Source organism: Carcharodon carcharias, chromosome 11 (genome assembly GCF_017639515.1).
Source record: "Carcharodon carcharias isolate sCarCar2 chromosome 11, sCarCar2.pri, whole genome shotgun sequence".
In the NCBI taxonomy this organism is placed as follows: Eukaryota; Metazoa; Chordata; class Chondrichthyes; order Lamniformes; family Lamnidae; genus Carcharodon; species Carcharodon carcharias.
In genome coordinates, this window is record NC_054477.1 from 94,398,873 (window position 1) to 94,413,226 (window position 14,354).

At 42.4% G+C, this 14,354-nt stretch overlaps 1 protein-coding gene across 4 annotated transcripts in view; it reads right to left on the reverse strand.

Annotated features, from left to right (window-relative positions):
- Window positions 1-14,354, reverse strand: part of mre11a (MRE11 homolog A, double strand break repair nuclease) — a 133,164-nt gene that overhangs the window by 63,475 nt on the left and 55,335 nt on the right. For all 4 annotated transcript variants that reach the window (XM_041198929.1, XM_041198931.1, XM_041198928.1 and 1 more), the window contains exons 10-12: window positions 13,269-13,349; window positions 8,282-8,408; window positions 3,051-3,154 (exon numbers count right to left, since the gene is read on the reverse strand). In XM_041198929.1, the coding sequence (XP_041054863.1) occupies window positions 3,051-3,154; window positions 8,282-8,408; window positions 13,269-13,349 (312 nt within the window). The remainder of the gene's footprint in view (window positions 1-3,050; window positions 3,155-8,281; window positions 8,409-13,268; window positions 13,350-14,354) is intronic.

Genomic DNA, 14,354 nt, shown 5'->3' on the forward strand with positions numbered 1-14,354 from the left:
TAAATGACTCTGTCAATGGCCTCAATTGACCATTGACAGGTCAGCGTGCGCACAGCTGATTTTGCTGAGCCCCCGCCTACCTGAAAATTTAAATGGGGCGGGATGACATCGGGAATTCTGCTCGACGTCACCACATGTCATTTTACGCATCGGTGAGCAAGCCCCCCCCCCACCCCGGCCTGGAAAATCCAGCCCAAGATTTCAGGGCCTGAATTTCTACACGGGCAGAGGGGCTCTGTGTCTTTGCCAAAATGGCAACAGAAGCCTGGATCTGGAAGTCCCACTTCCGAAGCCAGCCCTCACCTTTTTTGCAAGGGGGGTGGTAGGGGAAATAGGGGCGGGTTCCAATTTACACATGTGTGGTTTACGGAAGAAACAGCATGGGCAGAATTTTGCCCTTGGTGGGTGTGTGGGCCCCACTGGCTCAGCGGCGGGTGGACAGCCAACCCCCGCCACCGAAACGGGTCCCACCGTTATTTTGAGTGGGTGGGCCAATTAAGGCCCGCCCGGCGGCCTGCCCGACAGGAAGTGCTATGCACTTCCTATGCAGGGGGGGTGGGGGGGATGCCCCATTTGTCAAAGCGCGCTCTTTCGCGCATGCGCACAAAAGAGCACGCTGCTTCCTGAGACAAATGCTGTCTCAGGGAGATCACTGCCAGTCCAAAAAACTTTAAAAATAGAAAAATTTTAAAGATCATTAACATGTCCCCCTCATGTGACAATGTCACACGAGATAGGACACGTTAATAAGAAACACATTAACTTTACGACACTTTTTAAAAAACAAAAACGAAACCTCATCCTGCCAGTGGATGAGATTTCATGTATTATTAGAAGCCCGCTGGGGCTCCTGGCCTGACAACCAGCCTTAAGGTTGGACGGGCAGGTCTTTAATAATCTTAATTAGCCTGTCAATGGCCTTAATTAGCCTGTCAATGGCCTTAATTGGCCATTGACAAGTCGGCGGGCAAACAGCTGATTTCGCTGTCCACCCACCTTCCTAAAAATTTAAAGGGGCCAGGATGACATCGGGAGTTGCTCCTGACATCATCCCGCGTCATTTTCCCATCAGCAAGTGGGCCCTGCCCCCAAATCACCGACAGGAAAATCCTGGCCCATATGTCAAAGTGCAGCTGCCTCAATCAAAACTGATTTTGACTAGTGGCATGTCAAAACACAATGTGTGCACTTTAGACCAGGTTGGAGAAGGTCTAAAGCTGCCCGAGTTTTTTGGAGAGGTAGGGTACACTTCTGGAGGAGTAGGGTACCATTTGGACATGGTCCTGGGACACCTTTGGAAAAGGTAAGGCACCCTTTAGGAGAGGTAAGGTGCTTTTTGGGATTGTTCAAGAAGACATGAATACGCATAAACAATTGGAACTGTCAAGCTCATTGAAACTGGCAAGCCGTCAAGGCATCTAAATGTCCTACCCTTTAAAAATCAGAAAAATTGTCTGCAGTGTTAGAGAAAAAAATCAGTGCTTGCTATTCACTGTCAGTTGAGATAATCGTGGCAGCTTCCATTACAGGATTTGTGCTGCATGATTGATTTCACAGCCTATCATTATCACAGTGGGGTGCCTGTCAGTTCACAGTTTGTTTGACAGCTCCAAGTGATTATAAACTCTTTGAAAGGGGGAGGGAGGACTATGAATGCAAATACTTGTTAACATAAGGGATTAAAGGAAGTTAAATGTAGTTAATAGGTTCTTGTCAATGAAGGTTTTTTTTGGGAAATAATGAATTCATAAATTGACACTTAAGAGCTTTATTTAATCTCAACATCGGTCCTGAGGTCCATCCACGATGGTTAGAGGGTGAATTGGCATGACAGGTGTAAGGGCAAAGGGTGGTGTGTGCATGGGTTGGGATAGGGACCACAAATGGGGTATAAGTTGGCATTCGAGCTATAAAGGGCTAAGGGAAGTGGGTGGAGGGGCATAGGCTGGCATGGAGAGTATGAGGGGCCATTGGATGGGTTGGGGGAGACCTGGGGAGTTGTGAGGTGTGAGAGCTTGATGGCAGTCTTTTGTTTTATTCATTTTCAATGTCCTTGACAAAGTGCTGGAGCACCAAGTCAGGCCTTCCACCCAGCCCACCTCCACACACTGTACTGCCTCCAGCTCTTTCTGGTTTCGTCTGCCACAACTCCTATTTTCACCCGAGGGAAGAAGCTATTTGACTGGCAGGTACCCATGCAAAAACCGGTGCCATTTTCTTTAAATTAAGAAGTGTAGGCTTATGGTGGAATGCCTCAACACCCTATTTCCTTAAATTAATACCTCAATACAGACAGTAATACAAAGGAAATAAAGCAAACAGCTTCATTGTAGAATAGTAAAAACATGCAACCTTGCCATGTTAAGTTCCTAGTACATTTGGTATGCAGTTTGAATAAGCAGTACAATAGAAGTTTTAAAACACAATGTGCTATTAAAACTGCAAATAATTTTATCTGTATTAAATTTACTTTTTATTTTCTTCATGCACTATAATGACCCCCTTGCAGATATCTTCCTTTTCCCAGCATCAAAATCCTTCACTTCATCAACTATAATATCTTATTATCTATTCTGCATCTATGCATTACAAATAATCAAATGTTCTAGTTTAAATCCTTTACTCCAATTGTTTTTCACCAAAAATGCAGCAAATTGATGTAAGTAAAATAAATAAACTATATGATTAGAATTTTTAATAAAACACTGGCTAAAGTACTAGTGCGTACTTTGTTTTTTCATACAGAATCAGAATTTCTTCATCCCTTTTACAAATAAAGAACACGGAACAGTCAACCAAAGCATTTTCTCTGCCATTACAAGCAAAATGGAAATTTAGCATCAAGATTCTACAGGAGTGGAGTTAAAAACAAAAATTATGTAAGATTAATATTGTGAATGCATTACTTGACAAATTTAGTAAACTCTGAATTTTAGAGTTTGATTCATGTAATTCAACAATTTATTTTTTCCCCTTTTACGTATATCAAGATCTACCTTTGTTGTATGCATTTACAACTGATAAAGACTGTCAAAGTGGCATTAACTTACTTTTTCTGCTGTCTCAAAATACTGTTTGACTAGATCCTCCACTCTTAAGTGCATTCCCTCTGAAGATCTATTTGCAACTTTTCCAAAATTAATCTGTGCATCATCTGTAGCAAAATCAAAGAAGAAAAATCATTGCAAATCACTAATTTTCAGGCCAATCTTCTCCATTGTTTGAATGCAGCCCATAGTTAGGTGGATATTGCATTTAAAAAAGAAAAATTCTGTTCATCAAGTCCACTTTCCAACAAATCAGCACTCTCTCCTCATACAGTATAAAGTTGTTGCTTCCCCTGACATTGGTATTCTTGCGATTGTCCTGATGAGTGCAAAATTAAAAGCTTAGAATGTCTTTTTTTCAGCAATACTCAAGTTCTGTACTACCAAATGATTAATTCTCTGTTCCCAACAAGTGGTACAATCTTTAAAACCATAGGTATTGTTCCATCAAAATAATTACACTGGCACTGATCATTGTAAATGGTGCAGCAGCTTCAGGCAAGAATCTGATGCATGGTTAAATGTCAATATCCTGATGTAAGTGCCCAAGTTGCGCTACTCCACTTTTAGCATTGCAAAGACAGCATCTTGCCCTTTGCTTCCCCAATTTGTTGGAAATTGCTGTATTTTTCTCATTAATGCCACATTAAACTTGCAACAGAAACCTAATTCTAATATCATTATAGAAATGCAAGTGCCCTTTGGAAGACATGTTAATTATTGCCATTCTAAAGCCAACCTCTCCAGCACCGAAAATTAACTATCGCAATTATTGAGCTTTATTCCTTTAGGTTTTGAATTTTTTCAGAATTTGTAAAAGTCAAATTTTAAATGTTACTTTTTTCCCCTAACTTCTCCTTTCTCTTTCTTCTCCCTCTTAATTCAATCTTTCCTTTCCTCCATTTCTTTCTCTACCTAATTTGACATTGGGCAGAATTTTGCCCTTAATGGGCGGGCGGGCCCACTGGCTTGATGGCAGGTGGGCAGCCGATCGCCGCCGCCGAAACGGGCCCCGTCACCATTTTAAGCGGGCAGGCCAATTAAGGCCCACCCAGCGGGCCACCCGATAGGAAGCGCTATGCGCTTCCTGTGCGGGGGGGGAGGGAATGCCCCAACTGTCAGAGTGTGCTCTTTTGCGCGAAAGAGCGCACATCTCCCTGAGACTAAGTGCTGCCTCAGGGAGATCGCTGACAGTGTTTCAAACGTCAAAAATAGAACAGTAAAAAAATTAAGAGGTCCCCCCTCATGTGACCACGTCACACGAGATGGGACATGTTAATAAATATCACAAAAATTTAATTAAACTTTTTTAAAAACAGACATGAAACTTCATCCCGCCAGTGGATCCCGCTGGGGCTCCTGGTCTGCCCTCCAGCCTTAAGGTCGGACGGGCGGGGCCTTTAATTGTCTTAAGTACCCTGTCAATGGCCTCAATTGGCCATTGATAGGTCGGCGGGCAGACAGTTGATCGCGCTGTGCCCCTGCCTTCCTGAATATTTAAATGGGGCAGGATTAAGTCGGAGGATCCCCCCAACGTCATCCCACATCATTTTCACGTTGGCAAGTGGGCCCCGCCCCCAACTCACCGACAGAAAAATTCTGCCCATTGAATTAATTCCCTTTAATTCACCCTCCATCTCAGTCCTTCCCATGTTTATTTCCCAATGCTTAAATCTCATGAAGGAGATATCCCAATGGTTGCCCTGTTCACTCAGGTCCCGATTATCATTTCCCTCGGTGCTTTTAACAATTTGCACTTTCAGCAAATTTGTGGGCAAATATTTTAAGCTGAGGGGAGCAGGGGCAAGTCTAACTAACAACTACTTCAACTAATAGCTACAGTTTCTGGCCAAATGTTTCATTTGTTATTAACTCAGTGCATCTGGTAAAAGTACACATTGAAAAGTATTGTAGACAATTGAATTATGAAATGTTTTGCACTAAATGCACAGTTTAATTCAAGGGTGTTCAAACTTTTGTGGTTGAAGGACCCTTTTTCACCATCCCCATCTAAATTAAATAATATCCGAAAGTACTGAATGCACAATGTTCTAATAACGCTTTAAGAAAACAAGTATTCACTTTCAGGTATCTGCCTCTGTGGTGATGTTTGGCAATTGTACTTGAAAATGACTGATGGCTACTTTATTCACTCAACATGCTCCAATGACTGGTCTCTCACCAATCAGAAAAGGAGCAGGATAATTTTTCAAAAATATATACTTATGATATAAATTATATACACATTTTTGTGGGAGAGTTTGTATATTAGTACAATTAAAAATTAGTTATTGATAGATGCACTCCAGAGTTGTTTTCATTGGTTAAAACCCAAACCTGATTTTTAAAGTGCAATTGAATCTATTCCTCTCCAAAGGCTGGATGTTGGCATTTTGTATGACTGCTGTGTCAAAGAACCAATAAATGGTGGATCGCTGTTTCTGTCTGGAGTTTTCCAACTAATCACAGACAGGCAGTGCTTAGAGGCTGACTGGAGTAGTGAAGGTTATCATTGATGTTAATACATTTAATTTATAATTGAGCCTGTCTCTAGACAAAATTATTTTTATTTCTATATGTTCCATATAAAAGTTGAGAGGCAGTTTAATTCATATACCTCTGGAAATCTATTTGGATCCCAGGAGTCTGTGGAACCAAGTCTGTGAGACAATGGTTGAATTGATTAATTCAATTTCATCGAGAGTAGGAAATAAAAATTTGCAGTAATTTGATGAAAACCAAATCTTACACCTGTCAAGTAAATTGGCCAATTTAGATACAACTGTTTAGAAACGTGTTCAAAATTGTACAAAACAGTGTTTTGAAAAATGTTGTAAGCTACCTGAGTCTGACTTCCCAGGCTTCTGACACAATCAAAACTTCTTGCATGTAACTTGTCAACCATTGTTTGTTCTCGATTAAATGCTTACATTGAAATTAGACTGCTCAATTCCAGTGCATCTGGAATGTAGTCATTAGGAAAGTATTTATTCCTATCGAGCCTTATTCCTAAAGAAAAATAGCATTCTTAATGCACAAACACAGCTCCAGGACTTTAAATTACTACTGGGTTGCCCGATGGAAACAACTAGATTTCTTTTCAGATAAAAGCAAAATACTGCGAATGCTGGAAATCTGAAACAAAAAATAGCTGGAAAAACTCAGCAGGTCAGACAGCAACTGCGGAGAGGAATACAGTTAACGTTTCAAGTCCGTTATGACTCTTCATCAGAACAAATTATTGGAAAAAGGGGGATCGGAAATGGGGTGGGGATGGAGGAGATAGTTCATGATCTGAAGTTGCTGAACTCAATATTAAGTCCGGCAGTAAAGTGCTTAGTCGGAAGGTGAGGTGTTGTTCTTCCAGTTTGCTTTGAGCTTCACTGGAACAGTGCAGCAGGCCAAGGACGGACATGTGGGCCTGAGAGCAGGGTGGTGTGTTGAAATGGCAAGCAACAGGGAGGTCTGGGTCATGCTTGCAGACAGACCGAAGGTGTTCTGTAAGGCGGTCACCCAGTCTGCGTTTGGTCTTTCCAATGTAGAGGAAACCGCATTGGGAGCAGCGAATGCAGTAGACCACATTGAGAGAAGTGCAAGTGCTGCTTCACTTGAAAGGAGTGTTTGGGCCCTTGGACGATGAGGAGGAGGGAAGTAAAGGGGCAGGTGTTGCACCTTCTGCGGTTGCATGGGAAGGTGCCGTGGGAGGGTGTTGAGGTGTAAGGGGTGATGGAGGAGTCGACCAGGGTGTCCCGAAGGGAACTATCCCTGCGGAATGCCGCGCGGTGGGGGGGGGGGGTGAAGGGAAGATGTGTTTGGTGTTTGCTGGTGGCATCATGCTGGAGTTGGCGGAAATGGCGGAGGATGATCCTTTGAATGTGGAGGCTGGTGGGGTGATAAGTGAAGACAAGGGGTCCTCATGGTTCTGGGAGGGAGAGGAAGGTGTGAGGGCAGATGCGCAGGAGATGGGCCGGACACGGTTGAGGGCCCTGTCAACCACGGTGGTTGGAAAACCCCGGTTAAGGAAGACATGTCAGAGGAACTGTTTTTGAAAGTGGTATCATCAGAACAGATGCGATGGAGGCGAAGGAACTGAGAGAATGGAATGGAGTCCTTACAGGAAGCGGAGTGTGAGGAGCTGTAGTCGAGGTAGCTGTGGGAGTCGATAGGCTTGTAATGAATATTGGTGGACAGTCTATCACCAGAAATCGAGACAGAGGGGTCAAGGAAGGGAAGGGGAGAGTCAGTGATGGACCATGTGAAAATGATGGAGGGGTGGAAATTGGAAGCAAAATTAATAAATTTTTCCAGGTCCTCTAGCCAGCTCTATCTGTCCCACTCCCCTCAACCAGCTTATATTTCACCTTCTATATTTCCTCAGTTCCGATGAAGAGTCATACGGACTCGAAATGTTAACTGTATTCCTCTCCGCAGATGCTGTCAGGCCTGAGTTTTTCTAGGTTTCTTCAGGACTAGCTGCCTGGCAGCTGCTGAAATGCTAAATGTTAGTACAGTAGAGAGTGTTAATTGTTCCTCTTCAGACTTTGCAGTAACTCAAATACTGCTATGCAGAATCTGTAACTACATTTTCCAATTTCTGACTTAGAGCAAATGCCTAAAAATGCAACTGACTATTGGAAGTAGAAAAATAATACATAAATCAATGTTAAAATAAACTATCAGGGCCTGGATAAGTTGGGGGGTTTGGTGGTGGTGGTGGTGGTGGTTGGGGTGGAGGACATACAATCTTGTTTATAAAAAAGAAAACTTGATGGAAGATACAAAAAGAAAACCCATCCATTCTCTTAAGAGATGGATCTTACTATTGATATGGTAGCATAGTAGTTTTGCTACAGAACTAGTAATCCAGCTGTTTGTGACTTGAAATCCCAGCACTGCATTTTAAGAACTTGAATTCAATAAAAAAGGATCTAATAAAAGGGACTGGTGTCAATAACACTGACTAAGCAACCACTTGACTGGAATTCCAAATTAAACAACTGCTCCCTCCAGCACCTTACTTCCCTCCCTACACTTCCTGGTTTAAACTCTGTCTTAGTGACAATTCTTCAAGCTTTTGGTTAAGCAAATACACAGTTGCTTGCCCTGTTTGCGTAAGTGTCAGGTCCCCCACCATGCTGTTTTGCCTCAAGCCACAGTGCAAAAGTCCACGGAAAGTTTGTGGGGCAGTGCAAATCTAACATCTATTTGTTGCTGACCACAAACTCCAGGCCTACCTTTGTTGTCTTTTTGTTCTCTATGCCGGAAAAAGTGAATTATGTCCTTGGGGTTGGCCACTCGTTCTACAAACTTCTGGCTAAATCGAAGGGTATTAAAAGGTTCAAATCCACCACTGTAATCCACCTAAAACACATCAAGGAAAGGGATCGGAGAACACAGTACAATTTGCATATCAGTTTGTGATAAATTGTTTAAACCAGTTTTAAACAGAATTGGTACTCAGCATGTTCACTGATTAGATATTTTTAGATTCACCAATAAATTGGTTTGCTTAGAATTCAAAGAATACAGTTGTTTATAATAAACTAGCTACTGAATACTGCATATGGCAACCATGTTAATAATATGTTTGTCAACTATGATCAAACGAATACTATATAAAGCCATGAACGTTTTGTACATAAACAGCCAAATGCAATGAACTCAAAACTTACCAAATAAAATTTCGAAGACTCCATTAAGTCAAATGCAGCACAATTAAACTCAACTACCTGAGTGCAGTTCCTAAAAACTGACATGAAATTTGATTTCAAACTAACGATTCATTTTCAATGCATCTATATAGTGCCTTTCACAATCTTAGGACATTCCAAAAAGCTTTACAGTAATTAAATACACTTGGGCTGAATTTTTCCCCCGTTGGGGGGGGTTTGTGCGGGGGCAAGTGGGAGCGAGCGCGAACCTGATCAGGTGCACACCGCCCATTTTACTTGGGCGGGTCAATTAAGGCCCAGCCAACGTGACGCTCGGCCAGAAGCTCTGAGCACTCCCTGTGCGAATGGGGGGGGGGGGGGGGGGGGGGGGGGGCGGATTCCCTGAGTCGGGGCTTGTTCTCTTTTGCGTATGCGCGTGAAAGAGCACAGAAATCTAGAGATGCCTCAGGGAGATTTGTTTAAGTTTTAAACCTCAAAATAGAGAAATTAAAAACTTTTAAAACATGTCCCCTCATGTGACAGTGTCACATGAGCTGGGACATGTAAATGAATTTTTCTGAAAATTTTTAAACACTTCATGAAGCCTCATCCCACCCGTGGATGAGGTTTCATAAAAAATGCAAAGGCCACCTGGGCTCTTCGCCTGCCCACCAATTGTAAGGTTGGATGGGCAGCTCATTTAACTATTTTACGTAGTTTTTAACAAGCCTTAATAGGCCTTTGACAGTTCAGCGGATGCACAGCCAAGTCGGCTGCACACCTGCCAAACTGAAAATCTAAATGATGCATGATGGCATCGGGACGCCCACCCAATGTCACCGCGCATCATTTTATACATTGGCGAGCAGGCCCCGCCCCCACTCACCACTTCTCCCTGAAGTGCAGTCAATATTGTAGGAAATGATTCACTTGATTAATTTCCTTATTGTACATACATATACGGCACACCATTACCCTTAATCCCCATCCTCCTCATAGCCATCAAGGGGGGAAAAAAAACGTTGTCTAATCTCGGAAAAACTGCTCCTCAATTCACATTTTGACAACTTAATCTAAAGGTCACTGCAAACAGAGAACCTCCTAGCATATAACCTAGCTCTGCGCTTTCATTACTTGTAGTTATATTCCCTGGTCCTCCTTAATCTGTCAATCTTAAATGACCTACATAAGTGGACCGAGTCTAATTCTTTCATTTTTTTTGTAAAGACCTCAAACAAATTTCAACGTTTATGCTCAACATTTAAAAATACTTAATTGGCGGAGGACCAATTTCAGTGGGTTGAGAACGGACCTGTTCTGGGTAAATTAGAATGAAAAGATTGGCAGGCAAAACTGTACTGAACAATGGGCTGCCTTTAAAGAAGAGATGGTTCAGGTACAGTCGGGGTACACTCCTATTAGGGGGAAGAAGTAGGACAAACAAAGCCTGAGCACCCTCAATGAGGAAAGAGATATAGCGTAAGACAAAGAAGAAAAAGATATCAAGTCGATAATAGAATTGAGAACTTGACTGAATGTAGAAAGCTCAGAGGGGAAATGAAAAAGAAAATGGTAGGCAAAGAGAGAGCACGAGAAGAGAATGGCAGCAAAAAAGAGAATCCAAAAGTCTTCTGTAGGCACATATACAGTAAAATGCTAGTAACAGAAGGGGGCGGGGTGATTAGGAACCAAAAAGAGAATCTACGCATGGAAGCAGAGAGCATGGCTGAGGTACTAAATGTGCACTTTGCATCTGCCTTTACTAAGGAAGAAGATGCAGCTGGAGTCAAAGCAAATGAGGAGGTAGCTGAGATACTGGATGGGCTAAAATTACTATTAGAAAGGCTGGTGAATGTATTTAAAGTTGATAAGTAACTAGACAGGATGGAATACATCCCAGGATGCTAAGGGGAGCAAGGATGGAAACTGCAGAGGCACTAGCCATAATATTACAATCTTCCTTAGATATGGGGTGCCAGAGGACTGGAGAATTGCAAATTTCCTTGTTCAAAAAGGCTGTAAGGATAAACCCAGCAACTACGATCAGTCAGTTTTGGTGGGAGAGCTTTTAGAAATGATAATCAGGGACAAAATTAATGGTCACTTGGACAAATGTGAATTAATTGAGGAAAGCCAGCATGAGCTTTTTTATTGTGGTAACAAGTGAGGGATGATGAGGGTAATGTGGTTGACGTGGCTTACATTGGACTTCTAAAAGGCATTTGATAAGTGCCATATAGTAGGCTTGCCAGCAACATTGAAGCCCATGAAACAAAAGGGACTGTGGCTGCATGGATACAATGTTGGCCGAGTGACAGGAAACAGGGAGTAGTAGTGAAAAGCTGTTCTTAACTGGAGAAAGGTGATGTTCTCCAGGGATCAGTAGCAGGAGCACTTTTTATTCTTGATATATATTAATAGCCGAGGCTTGGGAATATAGGGCACAATTTCAAAGTTTGCAAATGACACAAAACTTGGATATATTGTGAAGTGTGAAGGAGGATAGAAATAGACTTCAAGAAAATATAGGCTGTGGAATGAGTGGACACTTGGCATATGAAATTTAATGTGGAGAAGTCGCAAATAGTTGCAAGAATGAAGAGAGGCGACATAAAGTAAAGATACAATTCTAAAGGGGTGCAGGAACGGAGAGACTGGTGGGTATACATGTACAAATCATTGAAGGCAGCAGGGCAAGTTCAGAAACTTGTTAAAAAGGCACACCGGACTCCAAGTTTCATAATTAGGCACAGAGTACAAAACAAGGAAGTTATGATGAAACACTGGTTCAACTCAACTGGAGTTTTGGGTATAATTCTGGGCACTACACCCTAGGAAAGATGCGAGGGCTTTAGAAAGGGTATGGGAAAGATTTAGGAGAATGTTTCCGGGAATGGGGGACTTCAGTTACTTGGATAAATTGAAGAAGCTGAGATTGTTCTACCTCAAGAAGTTCGGGAGGGGATTTGATAGAGGTGTTTAAAATCATGAGGGGTCTAGACAACAGATAGGGCGAAACTATTTCCATTGGCAGAAGGATCAAGAACCAGAGAACACAGATTTAAGGTGGTTAGCAAAAGCACCAAAAACTACATGAAGAAAACCATTTTTACCAGCATGTGGTTAGGATCTGGAATGCACTGCCTGAGGGTGGTGGAGGCAGATTCAATCCTGCCTTACAAAAAAGAATTGGATAAGCACCTGCAGAGAAAAAAATCTGCTACTTAGAAAGGGCTGTGGGGTAAAACTAGCTAAATTGTTCATGCAGAGAAGAAAGCCAGCACAAACTCAACGGGCCAAATGGCCTCTTTCTGTGCTGTAACCATTCTTTCGATTTTTTTTCCCCACATGACCACACCACATCCCCAAATTAAAAGGCCCAGTTTTCATGTCCTGGTAACGAGTGCCCTTGAATTCGTGAACTCTCCTCTGAACCCTTAGCAAGGCATCTACATCCCCCATTTGAGGAAGTCAAAACAGTGGGGAGAATTTTCTCCCTGTCAGGGCGGGGGGGGGGGGGGGGGGGGGGTGGCGCGAGTACAGAAGCGGGCAGTACAGGAGGGGGCAGGGGCGTGCATGCTGCTGATCGTGCCCGCGATTGGCTGGGTGCCGCAATTTTATATGGGCAGGCCAGCGTGATAGGCGCCCAGAAGCGCTGGGCGCTCCCTGTGTGGGCTTTGGGGGGTGGGGGGGTTGCCTGAGTTGGGGCCTGCGCTCTTTTGCACAGAGCTGCCTCAGGGAGATTAGTTTAAGTTTAAAAAAATTTTAACAAGGGAAAAAAAAATTTAGGACATGTCCCCTCATGCGAAACTGTCACAAGCTAGGACTTGTGTATGAATTTCATTAAAAATTTTTTCAAACCTTTAAACACTTTCATGAATCCTCATCCCATCTGTGGATGAAGCTCCATGAAAAATGCGAAGGCCGCCTGGGCTCTTCGCCTGCCCATCAACCTTAAGCTCAGTTTATTGTTTTTATTAATAGTTAACTGGCCTTAATAAGCCCTTTGACAGTTTGGCATCGCGCAGCCGACTTGGGTGCGCGCCCGAACTGAAAATCTGAATGACGCGCGGTGACATCAGGATGCACACCCGAGGTCACCGTGTCATTTTACGCCTCAGTGAACTGGCCCCACCCCTGCTCGCCGAGCCGAAGATTCTGCCCAGTGTTCAATTTGTGACCTGATCAAACTTCTGTACAAAAAAAAAAAATAAGGCTGAAATTGGCCTTGGGGGGTGGCACACAAATGGCAATATCAGATTGGCAGCTCATTTTGTACCATACTGGATTTTTTTTTCCATTTCCTTTCACTGCATTGATTATACGCCTTCAATGACCCATGCACGACAGCTCCCAGGCCCTTCTCCTGCCTAGCAGCCTTGAGGACTTCATGGTGTTCTGGACAGAATAGTGAACATATTTGTTACACAAATGAAAAGGATATCTAAGCCTGATATTTTGCCCATGATAGAATATCTTTTAGCATCTTATCTCTTCAAAATTAGCTTTGATTTCAGCCAATTTAAATTAGAATTTTGAAAAAGGCTAAGCCATTAAAAAAAACACTAACTCTCAATCTTATGAGAGGCTTTTCTGGTTGGTGTGGATTTCCGAGACGTTCACTTTCAGCAGCATCCAACATTCCTTCTACCTACAGAGATGAATACAACAGACAAACAAAATGAGCTATTATTCAATTAATTCAAAAGGACTATTTTATTTTCAATGTAAAAAAAATCAGATTGAGAGTCTCTATTCATTTGTGACTGTCTCAATATTCATCTTATATTCTGTAAACACTTAACATGTATTCCGGTTAAATATAAATAAAATTCTCCAATTTTATTTCTGACCAAACTTAAATGACCCACAGTACAAGCATGCAGAAATCAGTGGTCTCAAGCTGCAGGAGCACAACATCTCTGGAAAGGTGGAGATTGGTGTAGAACCCATGTCTTCTATTGTGAATGAATTCATTCTTTGGAAGGTGGGGAATAGGTGCTCTGTTGAGAGTGAGCTCATTCTGTGTGGGGAATCTGTTGTCACTCAGTGTTGGTACAGACTAATTTCAGGAATGCTACTGTGCTGTTGTAGTACTTCCCCCACACACCCCACACCACCCTACCACCCCCCCCATTATTCTTGGTAGCTCAATAGTTGTGGCCTCATTGTGGTCCGAATGTGTGTCTTCATGCATCACTGTTACATGCGCTTCTATAGTGTTTGCTGTCAATTAAGAAAATATTTATGTCCTGTTGCCCTTTATCCTATCATTTCAAAGGAACAAAGAGGGATCTTTGCATTACAAGAGATAACTGAAATGAAAAATGAGGCCCGTCTATTTGTATTTGTACATTATTGCCAGGGCACCTTAAGCAGAAAAAACTGCTAGTCCTCCAAGTGAACTCATATTGTTGAAATTAAACTGCCCCATGATTTGCCATATGCTAAAAGATTGTTGTTCATTCTCTTGTTTCTTTCTTTTTATGATTAATAGGACCTGTTGGATGCTTTTCTTTCCTCCTTTTACAAAATCAGTTTACAGACACTTTGACAGATCAACCGATTTTAGCTCTTGACAGAACAATCATAAAGTGTGGATTGGCTACTAATCAATGAAAGTAAGAAATCCACTTTCATTATGCACAAATGCTTT